Below are 23,281 nucleotides of genomic sequence, written 5' to 3'. Positions count from 1 at the left end.
CCCATGTGCATGCCTCCCATGTGCATATCTCCCATGTGCATACCTCCCATGTGCATGCCTCCCATGTGCATACCTCCCATGTGCATACCTCCCATGTGCATATCTCCCATGTGCATACCTCCCATGTGCATGCCTCCCATGTGCATGCCTCCCATGTGCATGCCTCCCATGTGCATGCCTCCCATGTGCATGCCTCCCATGTGCATATCTCCCATGTGCATACCTCCCATGTGCATATCTCCCATGTGCATACCTCCCATGTGCATATCTCCCATGTGCATACCTCCCATGTGCATATCTCCCATGTGCATACCTCCCATGTGCATATCTCCCATGTGCATATCTCCCATGTGCATGCCTCCCATGTGCATATCTCCCATGTGCATGCCTCCCATGTGCATGCCTCCCATGTGCATATCTCCCATGTGCATGCCTCCCATGTGCATGCCTCCCATGTGCATGCCTCCCATGTGCATGCCTCCCATGTGCATGCCTCCCATGTGCATATCTCCCATGTGCATATCTCCCATGTGCATACCTCCCATGTGCATGCCTCCCATGTGCATACCTCCCATGTGCATGCCTCCCATGTGCATATCTCCCATGTGCATGCCTCCCATGTGCATATCTCCCATGTGCATGCCTCCCATGTGCATGCCTCCCATGTGCATGCCTCCCATGTGCATGCCTCCCATGTGCATATCTCCCATGTGCATACCTCCCATGTGCATGCCTCCCATGTGCATACCTCCCATGTGCATACCTCCCATGTGCATATCTCCCATGTGCATACCTCCCATGTGCATGCCTCCCATGTGCATGCCTCCCATGTGCATGCCTCCCATGTGCATATCTCCCATGTGCATACCTCCCATGTGCATGCCGGCACCACCTTTGACGAGTGTGCGATGTGGATGGCGTCTATTTTAATAAATCCATATATATATATATATATATATATATATATATATATATATATATATATATATACACACACTATATCACAAAGAAACCCATTATTTAGTTTAGGCAGGTCCTAAGATACATAAGACTTAATATAAAATAAAAATTGGGAATATTTTGAGTTCAACTATGTTGCTTGTCTGTGCAGCCTAGGCTGCGCCATGCAAATTAAATCAAAAGTTCTTATTTTGTTCATTTAAACTGACTATACAGACTTACATTCCCCTGCGCTGATCACAGTCAACACACCCATATAGTTATAGTAATATTTAATATAATGTAATACAATCATATAGCGGAATAACAACAGAATAACATAGAAATAACGTGTGTCACCGAATGTGTGGAACCGCTGTCAAAAAAGTGGTATTTATCACACCGTGCGCTTACCAGTTATTTTACTAAATCCATTAAATATACGCAATCACAAAGAAATCCGTTATTAATTTGTCCTAAGAAACATAGAAAGTGACCTTACACAGAAAGGCCCTATGTATACAGCATTGTCCAGGACAAGGAAGCAAATCAGTAAAAGGTCAGAGTGGTTTGCATGTCTCTATCACACGTAGTTCATGTGGATCTAAATGACTTTACCCTCCATGTCAGGTGGGACCACTTCAGAGCATCAAACATCTGTGGTCTGTGAAGCAGAGCGCCAGAAGGAGGCTGCGCCACTGACGTGGTCGGGGAACAAGACCGACGCGTCTACGAAACACTCCAGTGAAGAACCAGGGGGCAATGTCAAGAAAAAGGTCCCAACTCTCCACTAGAATATAGAGCATATGCAGAGTCAGGATTGTTTTACACACAGCGGTAGTTCAAAACACTTTACTTGAAGCAGACGGGCATGTTGTGTCATTTCCTGTTATGAGCATTCATACGCCTTTTGATAATGTCATCTTATTAAAAAGGCTTCTAATATTTCGTTTTTTTGTAACCTCTTTTTGAAATGACTCAACATCTGTCGTTAAAGTCAGAGTATCATTATTATGAGACGATTAAGAGATTTACAATTCTATATTCGTTTTAACAGAACCAGTCACACTTTCAATTTGTGCCGTTAGGATGTGACCAGACGTGGGTTTTTAAGTCAAGGGAACCCAGTGAAATTAGCATGGAATGGGAACGCCTTAATGGGCAGGGCTTATGAATCAGAAATGCTGATCCTAAATGATTTATGTGTTAAAAGGCTTCATTTTTGTATACATTGTTCATAGAGTGGAGGTTCTTCCAGCGCTATTGAGCTGAGCACTGACACACGTCAAGAGAAAGATGAGTTGTCTGGCAGTGAGAGCTCTACTTCAGCGGTGGATAGCCCTCCTGTCAACACCGCCACACCTGCTGGCCCTCCTGTCAACACCGCCACACCTGCTGGCCCTCCTGTCAACACCGCCACACCTGCTGGCCCTCCTGTCAACACCGCCACACCTGCTGGCCCTCCTGTCAACACCGCCACACCTACTGGCCCTCCTGTCAACACCGCCACACCTACTGGCCCTCCTGTCAAGACCGCCACACCTGCTGGCCCTCCTCCTGTCAACACCGCCACACCTGCTGGCCCTCCTCCTGTCAACACCGCCACACCTACTGGCCCTCCTGTCAACACCGCCACACCTACTGGCCCTCCTGTCAACACCGCCACACCTACTGGCCCTCCTGTCAACACCGCCACACCTACTGGCCCTCCTGTCAACACCGCCACACCTGCTGGCCCTCCTGTCAACACCGCCACACCTGCTGGCCCTCCTCCTGTCAACACCGCCACACCTGCTGGCCGCCCTCCTGTCAACACCGCCACACCTGCTGGCCCTCCTGTCAACACCGCCACACCTGCTGGCCCTCCTGTCAACACTGCCACACCTGCTGGCCCTCCTGTCAACACCGCCACACCTGCTGGCCCTCCTGTCAACACCGCCACACCTGCTGGCCCTCCTGTCAACACCGCCACACCTGCTGGCCCTCCTGTCAACACCGCCACACCTGCTGGCCCTCCTCCTGTCAACACCGCCACACCTGCTGGCCCTCCAACCATGCCTATAGCCTCTCCAAACCCATCCCCACACCAAACACTGCCAGAAGACCAGGCCAAGGGTCCATCGAAGGCAAACGTAGACGCACCAGTGAATGAGCCAAACCAACCTAGTCCTACATCAGACACACAGGCCTCATCCACACCCGAGACAGCTGATCAGAACACAGGAGGACGTGCCTCAGACCCAACTCAACCAGCCAGTAAACTCTTGGATGAGGAAGACCTGAAGGGGACGTCACACGGGTCAACGGAGCCATCAAAAAGCCTTGATGGTAAAGGCAACACAGAGGCTAGAGTTCTGAATGAACTGAAGACCTCTAGTAACCAGACCGACGAGAATATAACAAATCAAGCAAACTCAAAGAAGTGTGTTGACCAATCCCAAGTATCCCTTGGTGATCAGAGGGGTTCTGACCCAACAGATGAGCCAAACACTAGTCAAACACAATCTACTAGTCCAGCTCCCTCAGTAACACAGGAGGTGCCTGAGAAGACATCTAAGAGAAAAGATCAGAACAGAACAGAACCTGCCTCAGGTCCAAGTCAATCAGTAGGGCAGTTGTCATATAAAGACGTTCTGGTGGGGACCTCTCAGGAGACGGGAGATCTGTCCAAGGGGCAAGGGGTTGGCGCCAGTAACTACAGAGACCAGAGCAGGAAAAATGAAGCAAACTCACAGAACTTTGTTTTTGGATCCCACAAGGCAGAGGTAATACATATATTGCCTTGCGAAAGTATTCGGCCCCCTTGAACTTTGCGACCTTTTGTCTCATTTCAGGCTTCAAACATGGAGATATAAAACTGTATTTTTTTGTGAAGAATCAACAACAAGTGGGACACAATCATGAAGTGGAACGACATTTATTGGATATTTCAAACTTTTTTAACAAATCAAAAACTGAAAAATTGGGCGTGCAAAATTATTGAGCCCCTTTACTTTCAGTGCAGCAAACTCTCTCCAAAAGTTCAGTGAGGATCTCTGAATGATCCAATGTTGACCTAAATGACTAATGATGATAAATACAATCCACCTGTGTGTAATCAAGTCTCCGTATAAATGCACCTGCACTGGGATAGTCTCAGAGGTCCGTTAATCATGAAGAACAAGGAACACACCAGGCAGGTCCGAGATACTGTTGTGAAGAAGTTTAAAGCCGGATTTGGATACAAAAATATTTCCCAAGCTTTAAACATCCCAATGAGCACTGTGCAAGCGATAATATTGAAATGGAAGGAGTATCAGACCACTGCAAATCTACCAAGACCTGGCCGTCCCTCTAAACTTTCAGCTCATACAAGGAGAAGACTGATCAGAGATGCAGCCAAGAGGCCCATGATCACTCTGGATGAACTGCAGAGATCTACAGCTGAGGTGGGAGACTCTGTCCATAGGACAACAATCAGTCGTATATTGCACAAATCTGGCCTTTATGGAAGAGTGGCAAGAAGAAAGCCATTTCTTAAAGATATCCATAAAAAGTGTCGTTTAAAGTTTGCCACAAGCCACCTGGGAGACGCACCAAACATGTGGAAGAAGGTGCTCTGGTCAGATGAAACCAAAATCGAACTTTTTGGCAACAATGCAAAACGTTACGTTTGGCGTAAAAGCAACACAGCTCATCACACTGAACACACCATCCCCACTGTCAAACATGGTGGTGGCAGCATCATGGTTTGGGCCTGCTTTTCTTCAGCAGGGACAGGGAAGATGGTTAAAATTGATGGGAAGATGGATGGAGCCAAATACAGGACCATTCTGGAAGAAAACCTGATGGAGTCTGCAAAAGACCTGAGACTGGGACGGAGATTTGTCTTCCAACAAGACAATGATCCAAAACATAAAGCAAAATCTACAATGGAATGGTTCAAAAATAAACATATCCAGGTGTTAGAATGGCCAAGTCAAAGTCCAGACCTGAATCCAATCGAGAATCTGTGGAAAGAACTGAAAACTGCTGTTCACAAATGCTCTCCATCCAACCTCACTGAGCTCGAGCTGTTTTGCAAGGAGGAGTGGGAAAAAAATTCAGTCTCTCGATGTGCAAAACTGATAGAGACATACCCCAAGCGACTTACAGCTGTAATCGCAGCAAAAGGTGGCGCTACAAAGTATTAACTTAAGGGGGCTGAATGATTTTGCACGCCCAATTTTTCAGTTTTTGATTTGTTAAAAAAGTTTGAAATATCCAATAAATGTCGTTCCACTTCATGATTGTGTCCCACTTGTTGTTGATTCTTCACAAAAAAATACAGTTTTATATCTTTGTTTGAAGCCTGAAATGTGGCAAAAGGTCGCAAAGTTCAAGGGTGCCGAATACTTTCGCAAGGCACTGTATATTTATATTCTGTTATTATTCAGCATGTGGAATGAACTGTGTTTTTGTTGTACTGTAACATTCTTGAACTTAATAATTAGGCTGGTGACAAGCCTCAAGAATCAAGGCAAGAGACTTCCAAGCCAAACAAGGAACCAGAGAAGCTGAGTAATACAGGTGGTGGAGATGCATCCAAGTCATCTACTATTGACACCACAGTTGCAGGGAAAGATCTGCCTCCGAACCAACGTAATGAAGACTGCTTCCAACATCAGCCACTGCCACCTCAGTTGTAAGTTCAGTAGAGTGAATCAGTTCCGTCTTATTTTTAAGTGTATGTTTCCTGTTACATTTTAATCTTCACCAACCAGTAGTCCCAATGCCAATTGTAACATGTTTGCATTTGAAGAATTTGGTCATTTTATGTCTTCTTTGGCCATGGGTTAAGCAACATTGGGAAGGACAAGTGCAACTTTCCTGGACCCAGTGTTGGGAGGGAACAACCATCTAAGACTAGTGTAACTATCTTGGACCCAGTATGTTTTGGGTGCCAGAATATCATAACATTTAACAGCAGAAAAAGTTGATCATGTAAATTGAAATAATTTAGTGTTGAATGTTATAATGATCAATTAGATTTTGGAAATTAAATTTTAAAAATGATCTTGTTACTTTTCTTCCAAAAAGGCCACCAAGAACACAACAGGTCCCTGGGAGTGATGACCTCACCATCTATTTCCATGCTGTCATTTCCAAAGACTTCAAACTGAACTCAACTGACCGGATATTCTTAAGATCTGGAAGTCTTTTTGGATCTTGGGACATAGATGGCCCAGAAATGTTTGTCACCCGGTATGGTCTTTAATTCAAATAATGTAATTGTGTGTAGAAGGATATTAGTATACCCTGAATACATTACTGAAATACCTCACTGTCATTGATAAAAATTATAACCTTTTTAACTGATAACAATTTCAAGATGGATGTTTAGACTAGTTTTACATTATCTTCATTCAACTTATATCAACATGATATTTAGTCACATTTTCTGTTGTTTACACAGTGCTTTGGGGAAAGATAGAGTCCTTGTTGCAGGACGAATGGTGATTCCCGACAGGAGTAAGATTGAAATTCGCTCCATACCCTATAAATATTTTGTTTATAGTAAGTGGAATGGGAAGCACTATGATCACAGTACATATGAGCACATCTACCAGACAAACTCCAGGTATATTGTCAACAGGTGCCTGTCCATCAATCAAGATCTTTTGACACATGAAGGTACAGTTGAGTGTCTAATTCCAAATACTGCACTTGTAATTCCAACACATTTTTGTTGAGATAAGGTTAGACCAGGGGTGGGCAACTGCCGGCCTGCGGCCCCTTTTGAAGTCCCTTGGATACATATCCTAAACTTATTTGGGGGGGAATTCAGTCGGGGTCTCAATTTACTGTTGCAAGTGAAAATAGTAGAATACACAAGGTGCAATTTTGAAATGTGGTTGTGTATCAGCAGTTTTTCTCTTATGGCAGTCACTGATAGTCAGTCAATTAGCCAATGTCAGCAAAAACAAATGTCTTGCTAAGTTAGTTTAGCGGCCATCTATCATGGTCGAACTGATTTAGTGGCAAAATGAGTAGAATTGCATGAAATTTGTTAGAAAATTGCCAAATCTGTTATTTTCTACATTGTAGAATAATAGTGATGACATCAAAACTATGAAATAACATATATCGGATCATGTAGTAACCAAAAAAGTGTTCAAAGTAGCCACCCTTTGCCTTGATGACAGCTTTGCACACTCTTGGCATTCTCTCAACCAGCTTCATGAGATAGTCACCTGGAATGCATTTCAATTAACAGTTGTGCCTTGTTAAAAGTTCATTTGTGGAATTTCTTTCCTCAATGTGTTTGAGCAAATCTGTTGTTGAGAAAAGGTAGGGTTGGTACACAGAAGATAGTCCTATTTGGTAAAATACCAAGTCCATATTATGGCAAGAACAGCTCAATAGTTTTTTAATTTAACCTTTATTTAACTAGGCAAGTCAGTTAAGAACAAATTCTTATTTACAATGACGGCCTATCCCGGACGACGCTGGGCCAATTGTACGCCGCCCTATGGGACTCCCAATCACGGCCGGTTGTGATACAGCCTTGAATTGAACCAGGGTCGTTAGTGACGCCTCTAGCACTGAGATGCAGTGCCTTAGAACGCTGCGCCACTCGGGATCAAAGAGAAAATACCGTCCATCATTTTTTTAATGACATGAATGTCAGTCAATCCGGAGAATTCATGTGCAGTCGCTCTCATGAGGCCTGCCACAGGAACTGCACCTCAGATTGCAGCCCAAATAAATGCTTCACAGAGTTCAAGTAACAGACACACCTCAACATCAACTGTTCAGAGGAGGCTGCTTGAATCAGGCCTTTATGGTCGATTTGCTACAATGAAACCACTACTAGAGGACACCAATAGGAAGATACTTTCTTGGGCCAAGAAACACGAGCAATGGACATTAGATCGGTGGAAATCTGTCCTTTGGTCTGATGAGTCCAAATGTGAGATTTTTGTTTACAACGTGTGGTTCCCACTGTGAAGCATGGGTAGGAAGTGTGGAGTGGAGTGCTTTGCTGGTGACACTGTGTGATTTATTTAGAATTCAAGGCACACTTTTAACCAGCATGGCTACCACAGCATTCTGCAGCGATACACCATCCCATCTGGTTTGTGCCTAGTGGGACTATTATTTGTTTTTCAACAGGACAATGACCCAACACACCTCCAAGCTGTGTAAGGGCTATTTGACCAAGAAGCAGAGTGATGGAGTGCTGCATCAGATGACCTGGCCTCCACAATCACCCAAACTCAACCCAATTGAGATGGTTTGGGGTGAGTTCAACAGCAGAGTGAAGGAAAAGCAGCCAACAAGTGCTCAGCATATGTGGGAACCTCCTTCAAGACTGTTGGAAAAGTATTCCTCATGAAGCTGGTTGAGAGAATCCAAAGCTGTCATCAAGGCAAAGTGTGGCTATTTTGAAGAATCTAAAATATATTTGGATTTGTTTAACACTTTTTTGGTTACTACATGATTCGATATGTGTTATTTCATAGTTTTGATGTCTTCACTATTATTCTACAATGTAGAAAATAGTAAAAAATAAAGAAAAACCCTTGAATTAGTAGGTGTGTCCAATCTTTTGACTGGTACTGGTAAATAAATAAAGGTGACATTCTGTACTGTCGCCTCATATAAAACATTTGGCCTCATATCCAAAATGCTGGAATATAGAGCCAAATTAAACTTTTTATCTAGTGTCCAAATAAAATAAGTTGGAGTTTATTTTAACAAAACTGTGATATTCTTTCTCTTAAGGGGAATGGCACCAGTATGACGATGTCATATATCCAGAACCAAAACAAGACGTTTTGTCACGTGTTACAAACTTGTTTCAGTGGTGGGATAACATCAATAGCAACTTAGTAAAGGGAAGACAGCTGGCTGGAAAGGTGATGTTGGAAGGCATATTTGATCTTCTGAGAACCTGGACTGAAGTGAATGTGAGGAGTTTCTTTTCCCAGCTCCAGCAATTCTTCTCCACATACAGCTATCCCTGTGTCTATGACGGTGGAAATACACCATGGCAATTATCGTTTGGAGAAGAACAGGTATATTTAAATTGGCCATCGATAGAATGCTGCATTGCATGTATAGTGCTTATAGAAAGTCTATACTCCCTGAACTTTTTCCACATTTTGTTGCGTTACAAAGTGGGATTGAAATGGATTGAATTGTATTATTTTATTGATCTACACAAAATACTTGATAATGTCAAAGTGAAAATAACATTTTACATATTAATTTAACTACACAGTATCTGGTGTGAGCCCTATTTGCCTTGTGCAGCGTGACATCTGCTTTGCATAGAGTTGATCAGGCTGTTGATTGTGGCCTGTGGAATGTTGTCCCACTCCCCATCAATGGCTGTGCAAAGTTGCTGGATATTGGCGGGAACTGGAGCACGCTGTTGTACATGTCGATCCAGAGCATCGGAAAAATGCTCAAAAGAGTGACATGTCTGGTGAGTACGCAGGCCATGGAAGGACGGGGACATTTTCAGCTTCCAGAAATTGGGTAGATCCTTGCGACATGGGGCCGTGCATTATCATGCTGAAACATGAGGCGATGGCGGTATCTCTGCATCGAAATGGCCATCGATAAAATGCAATTGTGTTCGTTGCCCGTTGCTTATGCCTGCCCTTAACATAACCCCACCGCCACCATGGGTCACTCTGTTCACAACAGCAAACCGTTGAAATCGGGATTCATCCGTGAAGAGCACACTTCTCCAGCGTGGCCATTGAAGGGCAGCATTTGCCCACTGAAGTCGGTTATGACACCAAACTGCAGTTATGTCAAGACCCTGGTGAGGATGAAGAGTATGCAGATGAGCTTCCCTGAGACCCTTTCTGGCAGTTTGTGCAGAAATTATTTGTTTGTGCAACATCAACATGAACTCCACTCTGGTGGACATTCCTGGAGTCAGCATGCCAATTGCATGCTCCCAAAACTTAAGACATCGGTGGCGTTGTTCTGTGACATTGTGTTGTGACACAACTGCACATTTTATAGTGGCCTTTTATTGTCCCCAGCACAAGGTGCATCTGTGTAATGGTCATGATGTTTAATCAGCTTCTTGATATGCCACACCTGTCAGGTGGATGGATAATCTTGGCAAAGGAGAAATGCTCACTAACAGAGATGTAAACAAATTTGTGCCATTTTTTGGGGGGGTTGATAAATAAGATTTTTGAGCATATGGAATATTTCCGGGATAATTTATTTCAGCTCATGAAAAATGGGACCAACACTTTACATTTTTGTTCAGGGTAGAGCATAGAGCGTTGGACTAGTAACCGGAAGGTTGCAAGTTCAAATCCCCTAGCTGACAAGGTACAAATCTGTCTTTCTGCCCCTGAACAAGCAGTTAACCCCCTGTACCTAGGCTGTCATTGAAAATAAGAATTTGTTCTTAATTAACTGACTTGCCTAGTTAAATAAAGGTAAAATAAAAATAAATAAAGTGTAAATCTGCTTGAAAATGTATGGCAATTGACTTGAAAATTGCTGGCTAGCCACGATTCCCAACACCTTGACAGAGCAATACAGGTGTGAGACTTAGCTAATAAGGTGTTTCTAACGTGTTGACTTGGGGGGGAAGAATACTTATCTAATCAAGGTTTAGTATTAGTGTTTTATTTTCATTAATTCTTTAAAAGATGTAAGAATTTTTCTTCCAGTTTGAAATTACAAAGTGTTTTGTGTAGATCGTTAACTGAAATAATTAAGTGAATTTGAATCGGGGGGGGGGGGCTAGTAGACTTTCTATAGGCATTGTAGATATACATGTAATTGAATTAATGAAACCGCCCAGGACTTTAAATCTATAGTTGTCATATTCGTATGTACAGTCAACAAAATGAAACATGCGTACGCACACACAAACACAAAATAGTTTCCCCGTTGTAAAATGTAAGTCTGTCTTTTTAAATGTGAGGCCATAGAAAGTAATTATGTTTCAACTGCGAAGTAATATGTTGAGGGATTTCTATTTCCACTTATTCCCTCAGGTGAGAAAACTCATGAAAGACTTCATGGAGGAGAACCTAGATCCTCAGTCCCAAAAGGGCAGAGAAAAGCATGAGGTTTTCCTCTCAGACCCACTGAAAGCAGGAATTATTATCCTGATTGTGTACAACAAGTACAGATTAAAAGAGGACAACGGAAGTCAACTCTCTCATCTTTGTCAGCTGCTCTGCCTGCCAAAAAAGCCAAGAGATGATTTCCTTGCTTACTGGACAGACTTCACCCAAGGCCTACCTGAGCATATTAGGTATATGTTCATTGTCTTTTATTCAGTTAACCTTGAAATCCGGAGGTTATTATGAATGTCAAGCTAATATCTGGTTATTTGTATACATCTAGTGTTGCAGAGGAAGTTGAGTCGCTATGCAACGTTGCAAGAGAGAGGAGTGTTGTGAGCTGGATCTTGGTCATCCCTCTCCTGCATCTGCTTAAAGGGGACAGCAAGCCCTTTGAGTCTGTTCCACCCACCATGGATCCACCGTTTGCCACCTGGGCAGGGCTTAAAGGGATCAAAATAAAAGACCCCTACAGAGACACAAGGTATGAATCTGTGAAATGTCAACTGAGATTGGTTCCAAAGCTGGAGTTTAAATGGAACTTAAAACTACAACAGTTTTTTGATAAGCTGCATTTCAAACTTGTATCAGAAAACCATTTCCTTCTCACTGTAGAATATTTGATTGGTCATGTTTAATATCTTAATGAGACTCTTGGCTGTGAATCCAGGGGCCTGATGAAGGTCATGACAGAACACAAACACCTGGTGGAGGTGGATCATCTACTTGTGCGCTCCTGGATGTGTCTGCTACAGTTGGAAGACTTGATGAGCTTTATATCAGCCATCCATGTGGGTGTCTTGGACACACTTCAGCAACTCCAGTTCAGTCTCAAGTCTGTAACGTATTACTACACCTATAGGGTATGTGACCTTGGTTGAAAAGTTATTTCTTGCAACAATGAGGCAAAAAATTATGATGTTATGGACTGAGATTGAATTCTGGATGCAGTCCATAACTTTGTGAGTTCATAGTCTGCTTTGATTGAGAATTGCAGCATGTAATCATATCAAGGTAGTACAATGTCCAGGATTTAGTGGCGATATACTGTACTAAACAACGATATGTCATTTATCTAGCAACCAGTGAAAGCGATTTTGTCATATCTTATTGAAATTACTGGACAACACTTCAGGTAAAGAAATTATATTTTTACTATGTTATATCTAGAGAAAATATCCAACAATTAAAAGTGACGTTCCTTTAAAATATTGTATTATAGATAATTTGAGCTTCATGCAGTTACAGAACATCCTGTAGTGTTCCTTGACCCTCACAAGTTATTTGTTGTTATCAGTGATAACAGATATGGAGAATGTTGCTTGAAAACAGCTGTGAGTGTTCTGGGGACAATCTGTAAAGAGACTGCTGATTCAGACCGCTGTGAGCTTCCACTGGACTGCCTGCATCTGGTCAGTCTGATTGCAGAAACTGCCGGAAGCTCCCATCCACAGGTAACGCCCTATGTGAATGGAAAGTGTTTTGCTTTCTGAATATCAAATCAAATTGTATTGGTCACATACACGTGTTTAGCAGATGTTATTGCGGGTGTAGCTAAATGCTTGTGCTTATAGCTCCCGACGGTGCAGTAATATCTAACAGTTTCACAACGTATACCCGAAAATACACGTAAATCTAAGTAAGGAATGGATTAAGATTATTATGGATTGGATTATATATATATATATCTATATCAGAGCAGGATTGGAATAAAATACAGTGACATAGTATAGAATACAGTATATACATATGAGATGGGTGATGCAATATTTACAAATGGCGGTTGTGAATGTCTTTTGCTGTTCAATTCCATACAACGTAATAGTTCTGACAGACTAAGTCAAATGCCATAATGGGAGATATTTCGGTACTTCTCAACATGTTCATTTTCTAATATTTTTGTATTGGTGATTTGAATGCAAACGCATTTTAAATGAGGAATCAGATAAAAATATGAGTGTTATTCTTCATAATTATAATATGATCATTATAGTATAATATTATTAATAATAATAATCTCAGTATGATCAATGGTTTGGTTCCCAGTCCGTGAAAAGTAAGGAAAACAAAGTTCTGGAGGAGACACTTCGAACAATGAGGGACTGGCGACGAAAAGCATTCCCAAGCAAATCGGTTAACCATGGGTCCTATTTTACCTCAAAGATTGAGCCTGAAATGAAGGTAGGAATGTCAGACTTAAAGTCAAAGCAATGATAACTGTGCAGTTTTAAATCCTTATCAGAAGAATCAGTCAAAATAATTGTACATTAGCATAGCATTTTGATGTGTACAGTGATTGTTTCACATTCAGAGAGATTATTTTCTCTAGGTCTGGAAAAGGTTGATCTCAGTCACGTTTGGGAATGAAGAATTCACTGAACTATGGAGAAGTACTTTCTTGAATGATTTTGAAGGAAAACTAAAAAAGGTATTTATTATGCTTTAAATCAATTGTAAAATATATTTAAATTCACTGTAAAACATAATACATTTAACGGGACAATCTGGAATTGGTACATATATATTTTTTTTACTTTTAAAAGAATCAATGTCTAATCATATGCTTAGTTGAACTGTCATTCCCCATCAGAAACAAAAAGCTTGTTTGTAAACAAGGTAATTGTAAATAATTGTATAGATTCACAATATAGTTAAAACTTATCATTTTGATCTCATTGATGGTCCTTGCATTCATAGCTCTGTCTATGAAATTTAAAGTGGTTACATTTCTCTAGCCCCATATCCTCAGCTGTTTATCAAAACACGTGGCGGGGTGACCGCTTTGCAGTTTTTGATTTTCGGATTGCCCATCTAACAAAAAAAAATAGCCATTTGTACTACTGTGAAAGTAAAAACTGTTGATCGTGTGTGTCCTTCAGGAGAAGCCCATGCATCAGATTCAAATCTACTGTGACAAGATCGAGGAAGTGGGCAAGACCAGTCCCTATTTGTGTAACTCTCTGGAGAAATGTGCCTTGGAGGCAGTCACCGCCATTTGCCAGGCAAGATTACATTTTTTGTATGATACTGTATGTACCTCGAATGATAAAATGTATTTGAAGTGCGTATGTATGACAGTAAATGCTTCATCCTATTTTAAAAAGTTGTAATGGTTTCGATGTTGTATTGTGTCTTACCACTTTTCATTATCAGGACAAATCTAATCTTTGTGAGCTGTTGAAGAAACATGACTTCAGCAAGTTTGAGAAGCTGATGTCTGTGATAGTGCTGAAGTCCTGGCCCAAAAATAGCGATGGACAGTACGTCGAGGGCGAGGAGTTGGTGATGAAGCACCTTCTCAGCTGGCCTATGGCCATAACCATCTTCCAAGTACAAGGTGCATATAGTATACATGCATTGCATTGCATTGCAACACATACAAAAAATAAAAGAACTCAGACCTGCCTTACTCACAGACCTGCCTTACTCACAGACCTGCCTTTATTACATCCTGAGCCTTTGCATTCAGAGCCTTGTGTTTGAGTAAGATCATATTCCCCCCCCCCCCCCATTTTCTTTCTACCCACAATTGACACTTTTGTCTACTTTCAGGTGCAAATGGAGCGTTGATTAACCGGTTGACAGATGAAGCTAAAGAGCGGATGGGAGTGGCAAGCTCTGCGTTCTGTTCTGTCGCAAAGAAATTCATCTACGGGAAAATCCAGATCCAGACTCTCAATCAAATCCTTGAAAGAAAAACAGAATTCACTCAGTTGCTGAAGATAGGTGATTGTTCTGGGAAATAGTCAACAATAAAAAAAAAATATATATATATATAGTTAATATTGTTTCACTCCAGATGGAAAAAGAACATCTCAAACTGTAGGATGTGTGTTGACGTCAGTATTTTTCCAAAAACAGATGACCTGTGTGATGACGGTCGTTGTCAGGACGGGGACGCCATGAAACGATTACTGAGATGGAGAGCGGAAGAAGTGGAGGCTATCGTCAATGACAAGAAGATGGTTGAAGGCCTTCTTAGATTTTGCGACAAACTCCAGGAACATCTCAAAAGTGAGTTCAATGTTTTCAACTCTATATATTTCTTAAGAGCTTATGATATTTGTTTAAGTATTTGAAACAGTGGCATATCGCAAGGTCTGAACACGCAACGTGTAAAGTATTGGTCCCATTTGTCATGAGCTGAAATAAAAGTTCCCAGAAATGTTCCATAAGCACAAATTGATTATTTCTCTCAAATGTTGTGCACAAATTTGTTTACATCCCTATTAGTGAACATTTCTCCTTTTGCCATTTCCACCTGACAGGTGTGGCATATCAAGAAGCTGATTAAACATCATGATCATTACACAGGTGCACCTTGTGCTAGGGACAATAAAAGTCCATTCTAAAATGTGCCGTTTTGTCACACAACACAATGCCACAGATGTCTCCAAGTTTTGAGGGAGTGTGCAATTGGCATGCTGACTGCAGGAATGTCCACCAGAGAAAAATGTATCTCTATTTTTCAAATTTTGCCATGAGGCTGAGGGACAATGTTGCTGTTTTAGAGTTCAGGGATTCTTGAAAAACTTTCTTTCCACAAATATTTGTCTTAATTAATATGAACAACATTTTAAATATATATTTGATAGGCCAAAGTATCAACTAATAAACCATGTAAAGGAACAACCTATTTATAAACTGTATATTTATTTCATAAAATGCAGCTAAACTGGATTTATGTCAACTATTGTCAGGCATTACATTTTTACAATTATTGTCCAGCAAGTGTTTAATTCTAACATTAGATGTAAAAAAAAAATTCAATACAAATCTCCAAACTTATTTTTGTTTTGTTTTATAGCACTACATAATGCTCCAGGGCTCGTTTTGTTAGCATTTTGTCATGTTTTTTAAATTTAGAACATAAAGGAAACATTTCCCCTTACGTCTAGCACAGCAAATACTTCAATTGTTTCAGCATATGTTGCAGAACAGTGATTACAATGGTTTCTTTTTCAGAATATTGACAAAGAAATCTATCTTTAAGGGGAGTTGACAACAGATGCTCTAAATCGACATATTATTGCCTCTAAAAAGAAAAGTTCAATACAAATCATTTGTAAAATATGGAAAAACCATTCTATCAGATCTTTCAGCACCGAGTTGAAGTAGGACCAAAATCTGACTGAGTTAATGTTTCGTGGAGTTGACAGTAAAAACATTCATTCACAGTAAAAACATTTTTTTTTAAATCCTCCGGGGGCACGCAGAGGTCAAATTGTGTTCCGTACCGCATCGCTGTGCGCCTCTAAAATGTTGTAACGATACGGAGGGATTCCTTCACAACCGCTCTGCGCTGCTCAGCAAAGCGCAAGAAGTATGAATGCCCTGACTTCGTACAGAGGACATAACCGTAAATGCTGCACGGCCAACCAACACAGATGTCGGATTGACCATGCAGTGACTTTTTAGGAAGCGGTAGATCTGTTCTATGTACGCTATTTCTATGCTTCCCGTTCTTAACTTTAGTTTTTGCGTGTTTTACTTCTGGTTTTGTACACCAGCTTCAAACAGATGAAAATATAATATTTTTGGGTTATGGAGAAGATATCTCAAAGCGGTTTAGATGGTATAATGATTCTCTACACCACCAGGGGTTCCCAAACTTTTTCACTCTGGGCCCCCCTGCAGCTGTTATTATTTAATTTCAAACACTGTTTTTAGAGAGTTTGAAATTGGGATCCTTTGCTTCGGATCAGGGCATTTCCAGGCATAGAGCTGACATGGAAATGTAATAAATAATAGTGAAAGTATTTAGAAAATTCCCCCAAATAAATGTTTTCCCTTATATAATTTCCCCAAGATGTAAAGCTCAAATAATGCAAAAAAGTATTTTTTTTTCAACAACAAAAATAAGGATTGACCCTATTTTCAAGAATCCCTGAGCTAATTTCCTGACAATCTACACATTTTGCCATGAGGCTGAGAAAATTATGCAATTTTAAAATCTTATTTCTTGTAAAAAAAATAAAAAAAAAAAAATATATATATATATATATATTTTTTTTTTTAATGTCATGACTTATGACGTGTTCATATGCTATCTGGGGGACCTCCGGGGCCCCCCAAAGCTCGTGGCCCCCCCTGCCTTGTGGGGGCTGCGGGGCTGTGTGCTACGCCAGTGACCGATATCTGCAAATTATTTCCCTGAGAAGGAGACGATTATATTTCACCACAGTTTAAGAAAACTGCGTGATTCAGTTATAGAATGCACAACTCACCATGAATTTCGGATTGTTATAGTTATTTTGTTCATTGCGTGCATTTCTTTGCTTGAGGAAATTGTAGCCCTATGACTTGACATAACACTCATGGTTAAGGTTCTCAATAAATGCCATATTAATCCACAGTCGATGTGAGAGAGCTGCAGCGCAAAAACCAAGAGAACATAGATCAGATGACGCTGGATGATTTCATGGAAGTTCACAGACTTGACCATGACTCCTCTAATGTAACTGGGGTGGTCACATACTTCAACCTGTGTGATGACACCAGGCAGATGGCATCTAGCCTACGTGCTATCAGGGACAGCTACATTTTCACTATGTGTTGGGAGAACCAAGCCAAAGAGCTTTCACAAAACCAACTTGACACAGATGAGACAGAACCAAAGCCTGAGAGGGAGACAGAAGTGTACACTCTCGATCTGATCCACAGCGAAATATTCCAGAGTTGCAACGATAAATACAGGAGCATCTATGACAGTTTGAGATCTGGTACGATATCATTGGAGGAGGTGGATAGTATCTTTGAAGCCTACAAAGACAAGTACAAAGACATGGAAAAAGATCTGAAGATAATGTGCAGGATCAACTCAGCTGATGATGGAAGATGGATCAAGAGCAGAGTCCAGCAAATCCAACAATACCATGACCTTCATCTAGCATTGAAATCGGCCAAGATCATTATGGATGTCAGAGAGACTATCTGTCCTCAAGGGGACTTCAAAGTACTACAGACACTGCTAGATATGGTGAGTTGGAAAAATTATCACTTCACAAAAGTGATCTTGGTTCAATATATTAAGCATTTCTACACTCTTAGAAAAAAAAAGGTGCTATCTAGAACCTTAAAGGGTTATTCGGCTTTTCCCATATGATAACCCTTTACAGAACCCTTTTGGGTTTAATGTAGAACCCTTTCCACAGAGGGTTCTACCTGGAACCCAAAAATGGTTCTCCTATGGGGACAGCGAAGAACCATTTTGGAAGCCTGTTTTCTAAGAGTGTAGCATTGCTATAGTCTAATCATATAAATTATTATGATGTTTCCAGAACACGGAGGACTTTAAGGAAGAGAGTCTGAATCGCATTGATGACAATTTGCTGGAGATCAAGAAGGATCTTGAGGACATCACAGAACCTCGCAGACGGTGTCTTCGAGAGCTCGGACTGAGGATAAACTTTGTCAAATGGGTCAAAGAAGCTCTTGAAGGTGAGGTCATACCAGAAGGCAAGGCAGAAAAAGAGCAGCACCAGTAGTAGCCAACTAGTTAGGGTTTCCCATAACGAACTTAAACAGTTTTTCTTTGCTGTTGCAGATATCAACGAGCTGAAAGTGTTTGTTGACCTGGCCTCCATCTCCGCCGGAGAGAACGACTTGGATGTGGACCGTGTAGCCTGTTTCCACGATGCTGTTCTTGGTTACTCCTCCATGCTCTATGGCCTTCCACCAGATGCCGACTTTCATGCCTTCAAGGAGGCTTTGGCAAAACTGTGGAAGGCGCTTGGAAATGACAGCAACATACCAAATAAGCTGGTTAGATGTTATGATAATTATGACATATTTAACACTCTGGGGAAAAGCTTGTCAAACCTGAAGGACTGAGGCCTGTATTTCAACATTGTAAAAATGGCTCTTCAGCACTACACTTTCAGAATTGTGTTTTTTTTTGCAGAGCACCATTTACTGGACATGATATAATATGTAATGTAATATAGCAGATAGCTTTTATCCAAAGCGACTCAGTCGTGCGTCCATTCATTTTTTTACTTACGGGTGGACCACGGGAATCAAACCCACAAATCCCGTTATTGCAAGCGCCATGCTCTACAGACTGAGCTACAGACATAATGCTTGAAAACCATATTCACAATTGTTTCCTCCCTGATTGCAGCGGGACACTGCACGTCATTTGGAGTGGCTGAAAACGGTGAAGGACAGCCATGGTTCTGTGGAACTCTCTTCTCTATCATTGGCCACATCCATCAACACAAGAGGCATCTACATTATCAGTGCACAAAACCAGAAGAAGGTATGTTCAATAAAATTAGGAAGGTTACTGTGTTTTATTAACAATTGAAATATTTGTTTATGTTAGTTTGTTGGAAGATGTATCTTCGTTATTAAGGAGTTACTGTCTAGTAGTGTTGAGCGATTACCGACCTCAGAAGGCACTAATCGCTCAGCACTGCTGTCTATGTTTGTACTCGTACAAGGTTTTCAATTTCTTTCTGCTATTGTTTAACAAGTATCTGTAAGCTCTTTCCTGAATACCCGCATAAGTAGATTGATGCTTCTTAAATTGGATCTTGCCCATGGTTGTTTTCTTCAATAGCTGTGTTTAGACACTGCTCTGAAGCTGCAGATCCCAGAGCACCAGGAGGAAGATCAGATGCGCAACTACTCCTTAGAAGACCTGAGAGATCTGCAGAACAAGCTAATGCTGATGTCTGGAAAGGGGGAACCAAGCCAGATTGAGGTGGATCACTTTACTGAGGTAATGTGATTGGGGACCTTGAGGATCATCACACACCTGAAATAATAATGACTGAAAATATCATGCTATCACAGGATCTTTAAATGAACTTACCTGAGATTATATATTTTATTTGTAATATATGATTTTATGTACAGAAACTGAAGTTTTAAACAATAACTTGGCTTTATCTTCTCAGGTTTTTGACAGTGTCCAGAGGCTAGCTGTAGCCTTTGTAGATCTTTATGCTGCTGGGAACCCACTTTTTAGGTGTTGGGAGGCCAAGATTCACTGTAATACTCAAAGTGATACTGGTATCGTAATGGAATTCAACCTTGGCAACATTCTACAAAACATAATGGTGGAGGGCAATGCAATGGACCATCTTACAGACCTGTGCAGGAAAATAGAGGTGTGTTTGGATGACTGGAACAGATTCATGGACAAACAGAGATCTCAGCACTATTACCTCAACTATTACACCGCAGAGCAGATAGTCTACCTTTGTAATGTTTTGACAGAGAAGAATTTGAACACTAAGTTGGATGAAAAGGTGTTGATGATGCTCTCTTTCATCAAACCTGACTGCTCCGTGTCAGATGTGTGGGAGACATGGATGACTTTTCAGAACAACATGACAGAAACTGAGCAAGATGAAGACCCCAGATTTCAGACATTCATTGACCTTCATAATGACTTGGGAGACTTTGATTCTTCTTTTGCTGATGAGGACAAATGTGCCATTGATGTTCTGCAGAGCCTTCTGGATCAGGCTGTTGGTTTACGAAAACTGGATCTGGTCTGGGATGCTTACATGAAAGATATGAGGAGCATTCTCCAGGACTCCTTAGACACCAGAAGCTTTGGTAGATTGCTAGAGATGTTGGCCAACAAAGAGAACCAGGAAGAAGATGATGAAGAACCCATGCTTTTAGAACCAAGTGAGAATACAGTCCGGAGAAAGCTCCCAAAAGGCCTCTTCAATTGTCAACCTAATCTCATAATCTGCCCACAAGATGAAATCTTGACTTCAAGCATCTGCTTGTATATGACCAGTGACTATGAGCAGCTGCCTACCTATGACGAAGTCCTCCTGTGTACCCCTGCCACGTCCTATGAGCAGGTGGAGCTTTTCTTCCGTCGATGTCTCACACCGGGCTACTTGGGCGAAAAGATCTATACCCTGCTCTTCGCAGACCAGCTGAGCTATGAGGTGAGCTACGCAGTGGAGAAGTTATTTCAGAAACTGAGTTCATGTTCCAGGAGCAACTACAGGCTGGTGATCATCTGCAGCGCAGAAAGAGAGCACACCTACATCCCCTCTGCCTTCAATCAGTTCAAACGGAACATGGTGCCACAGGAGTCTCTTGAGAGGATTCAGAGATACCTGTCCAGGCATTACACTGTCCCCTCACACCAGACCAGTGCGGCATCTGTGTTCAAAGGTCGACACTTTGTTGGGATTGTGTCTTCCCAGAGGGCTGGAGTTGGTAAGTCGCACCATACGGAATGTGTTTCACTTCGTATAGTCCCACAGAGCCAATCATGGGTTTTCAAATGTAACCCTGGTATATTTAATATTATGAATGTGTTGTTTTTTTTAAACGTGCGTTTTTAATTTCAGTTGCAAGTCTTGAGTTTCAGAGATACTAATAGTTTACACTCTCAACACATATATGAGTTATTTAATTAGAAATGATTCAATGCCCGTACATTTGACCTAGGACTTTGTAGAGCTGAATCAAATGTGTTATTTATTTGTAGGAAAATCTCTGTACATACAGAGGTTGTATGAAAAACTGGAGGGGACTGTGACAATGGGAACCACATTCCGTAAATGCATTCGCTTAATTGAGCCCAAGGTCGATGAGCATATCATTCTTCAGTCCTTGTTTGAAACGCCAGAGAGCAAGGAACACAAAGTCTTTCATTTTGATGTCACATCCTCGGTAAATATTCCTAGTATTAATAAGATATTGAAAATAGTTGATGTTTTTCTGTGACAGGAGATTTTACATGCGTGCTTTTGATGTGCTCCAGGTACAGAAAGGCCTGCATGAATTTCTATTCAAACTGTTCTTCCTGCGTTACCTGACGGATTCCGACGGACTGATGTGGAAATGCAGCAACAAGCACTTGTATGTGATTGAGACACTACAATCCACCAATGAACCGCTCAGACATGCTTCAAGATCTGTAAGTGCCAATCATTTATTATAATTTTTTTGGGGGTCATGTCACGTGAAACGGTTTGAATTATACCGTTAATTATACCGTTAAATATACCGTTAAATATACCGTTATAATACCGTTAAATATACCGTTAAATATACCGTTATTATACCGTTATTATACCGTTAAATATACCGTTATTATACCGTTAAATATACTGTTATTATACCGTTAAATATACCGTTATTATACCGTTAAATATACCGTTATTATACCGTTAAAGATACCGTTATTATACCGTTAAAGATACCGTTAAATATACCGTTATTATACCGTTAAATATACCGTTATTATACCGCTAAATATACCGTTATTATACCGTTAAATATACCGTTATTATACCGTTAAAGATACCGTTAAATATACCGTTATTATACCGTTAAATATACCGTTATTATACCGCTAAATATACCGTTATTATACCGTTAAATATACCGTTATTATACCGTTATTATACCGTTAAATATACCGTTATTATACCGCTAAATATACCGTTATTATACCGTTAAATATACCGTTATTATACCGTTAAATATACCGTTATTATACCGTTAAATATACCGTTATTATACCGTTAAATATACCGTTATTATACCGTTATTATACCGTTATTATACCGTTATTATACCGTTAAATATACCGTTATTATACCGTTAAATATACCGTTATTATACCGTTAAATATACCGTTATTATACCGTTAAATATACCGTTATTATACCGTTAAATATACCGTTATTATACCGTTAAATATACCGTTATTATACCGTTAAATATACCGTTATTATACCGTTAAATATACCGTTAAATATAACGTTAAATATACCGTTATTATACCGTTATTATACCGTTATTATACTGTTAATTATACCGTTATTATACTGTTATTATACTGTTATTATACTGTTATTATACCGTTATTATACCGTTATTATACCGTTAAATATACCGTTAAATATACCGTTAAATATACCGTTATTATACCGTTAAATATACCGTTAAATATACCGTTAAATATACCGTTATTATACCGTTAAATATACCGTTAAATATACCGTTAAATATACCGTTAAATATAACGTTATTATACCGTTATTATACCGTTATTATACTGTTAATTATACCGTTATTATACCGTTAAATATACCGTTAAATATACCGTTAAATATACCGTTATTATACCGTTAAATATACCGTTATTATACCGTTAAATATACCGTTATTATACCGTTATTATACCGTTAAATATACCGTTAAATATAACGTTAAATATACCGTTAAATATAACGTTAAATATACCGTTAAATATACCGTTAAATATACTGTTATTATAC

The 23,281-nt window shown here is 40.5% G+C and overlaps 1 protein-coding gene across 2 annotated transcripts in view; it reads left to right on the top strand.

The window, feature by feature from the left end:
- The window catches only part of LOC110508243 (E3 ubiquitin-protein ligase rnf213-alpha), a 63,382-nt gene that overhangs the window by 7,190 nt on the left and 32,911 nt on the right, over nt 1-23,281 (top strand). For both annotated transcript variants that reach the window (XM_090225261.1, XM_090225262.1), the window contains 25 exons: nt 1,570-1,715; nt 2,181-3,704; nt 5,412-5,602; nt 5,998-6,162; nt 6,374-6,591; nt 8,686-8,978; nt 10,941-11,203; nt 11,296-11,496; nt 11,683-11,875; nt 12,092-12,147; nt 12,310-12,466; nt 13,059-13,193; nt 13,342-13,440; nt 13,892-14,014; nt 14,166-14,349; nt 14,565-14,738; nt 14,874-15,026; nt 17,369-17,991; nt 18,293-18,452; nt 18,559-18,776; nt 19,135-19,272; nt 19,576-19,737; nt 19,916-21,206; nt 21,481-21,665; nt 21,757-21,912. In XM_090225261.1, the coding sequence (XP_090081387.1) occupies nt 1,570-1,715; nt 2,181-3,704; nt 5,412-5,602; nt 5,998-6,162; nt 6,374-6,591; nt 8,686-8,978; nt 10,941-11,203; nt 11,296-11,496; nt 11,683-11,875; nt 12,092-12,147; nt 12,310-12,466; nt 13,059-13,193; nt 13,342-13,440; nt 13,892-14,014; nt 14,166-14,349; nt 14,565-14,738; nt 14,874-15,026; nt 17,369-17,991; nt 18,293-18,452; nt 18,559-18,776; nt 19,135-19,272; nt 19,576-19,737; nt 19,916-21,206; nt 21,481-21,665; nt 21,757-21,912 (7,208 nt within the window). The remainder of the gene's footprint in view (nt 1-1,569; nt 1,716-2,180; nt 3,705-5,411; nt 5,603-5,997; nt 6,163-6,373; nt 6,592-8,685; nt 8,979-10,940; nt 11,204-11,295; nt 11,497-11,682; nt 11,876-12,091; nt 12,148-12,309; nt 12,467-13,058; nt 13,194-13,341; nt 13,441-13,891; nt 14,015-14,165; nt 14,350-14,564; nt 14,739-14,873; nt 15,027-17,368; nt 17,992-18,292; nt 18,453-18,558; nt 18,777-19,134; nt 19,273-19,575; nt 19,738-19,915; nt 21,207-21,480; nt 21,666-21,756; nt 21,913-23,281) is intronic.

This window comes from Oncorhynchus mykiss, chromosome 28 (assembly GCF_057628025.1).
Source record: "Oncorhynchus mykiss isolate SJ-2025 chromosome 28, ASM5762802v1, whole genome shotgun sequence".
Lineage (NCBI taxonomy): Eukaryota > Metazoa > Chordata > Actinopteri > Salmoniformes > Salmonidae > Oncorhynchus > Oncorhynchus mykiss.
The sequence above is the reverse complement of the archived record's forward strand: the minus strand, read 5'-3'. Positions and strand labels throughout refer to the sequence as shown.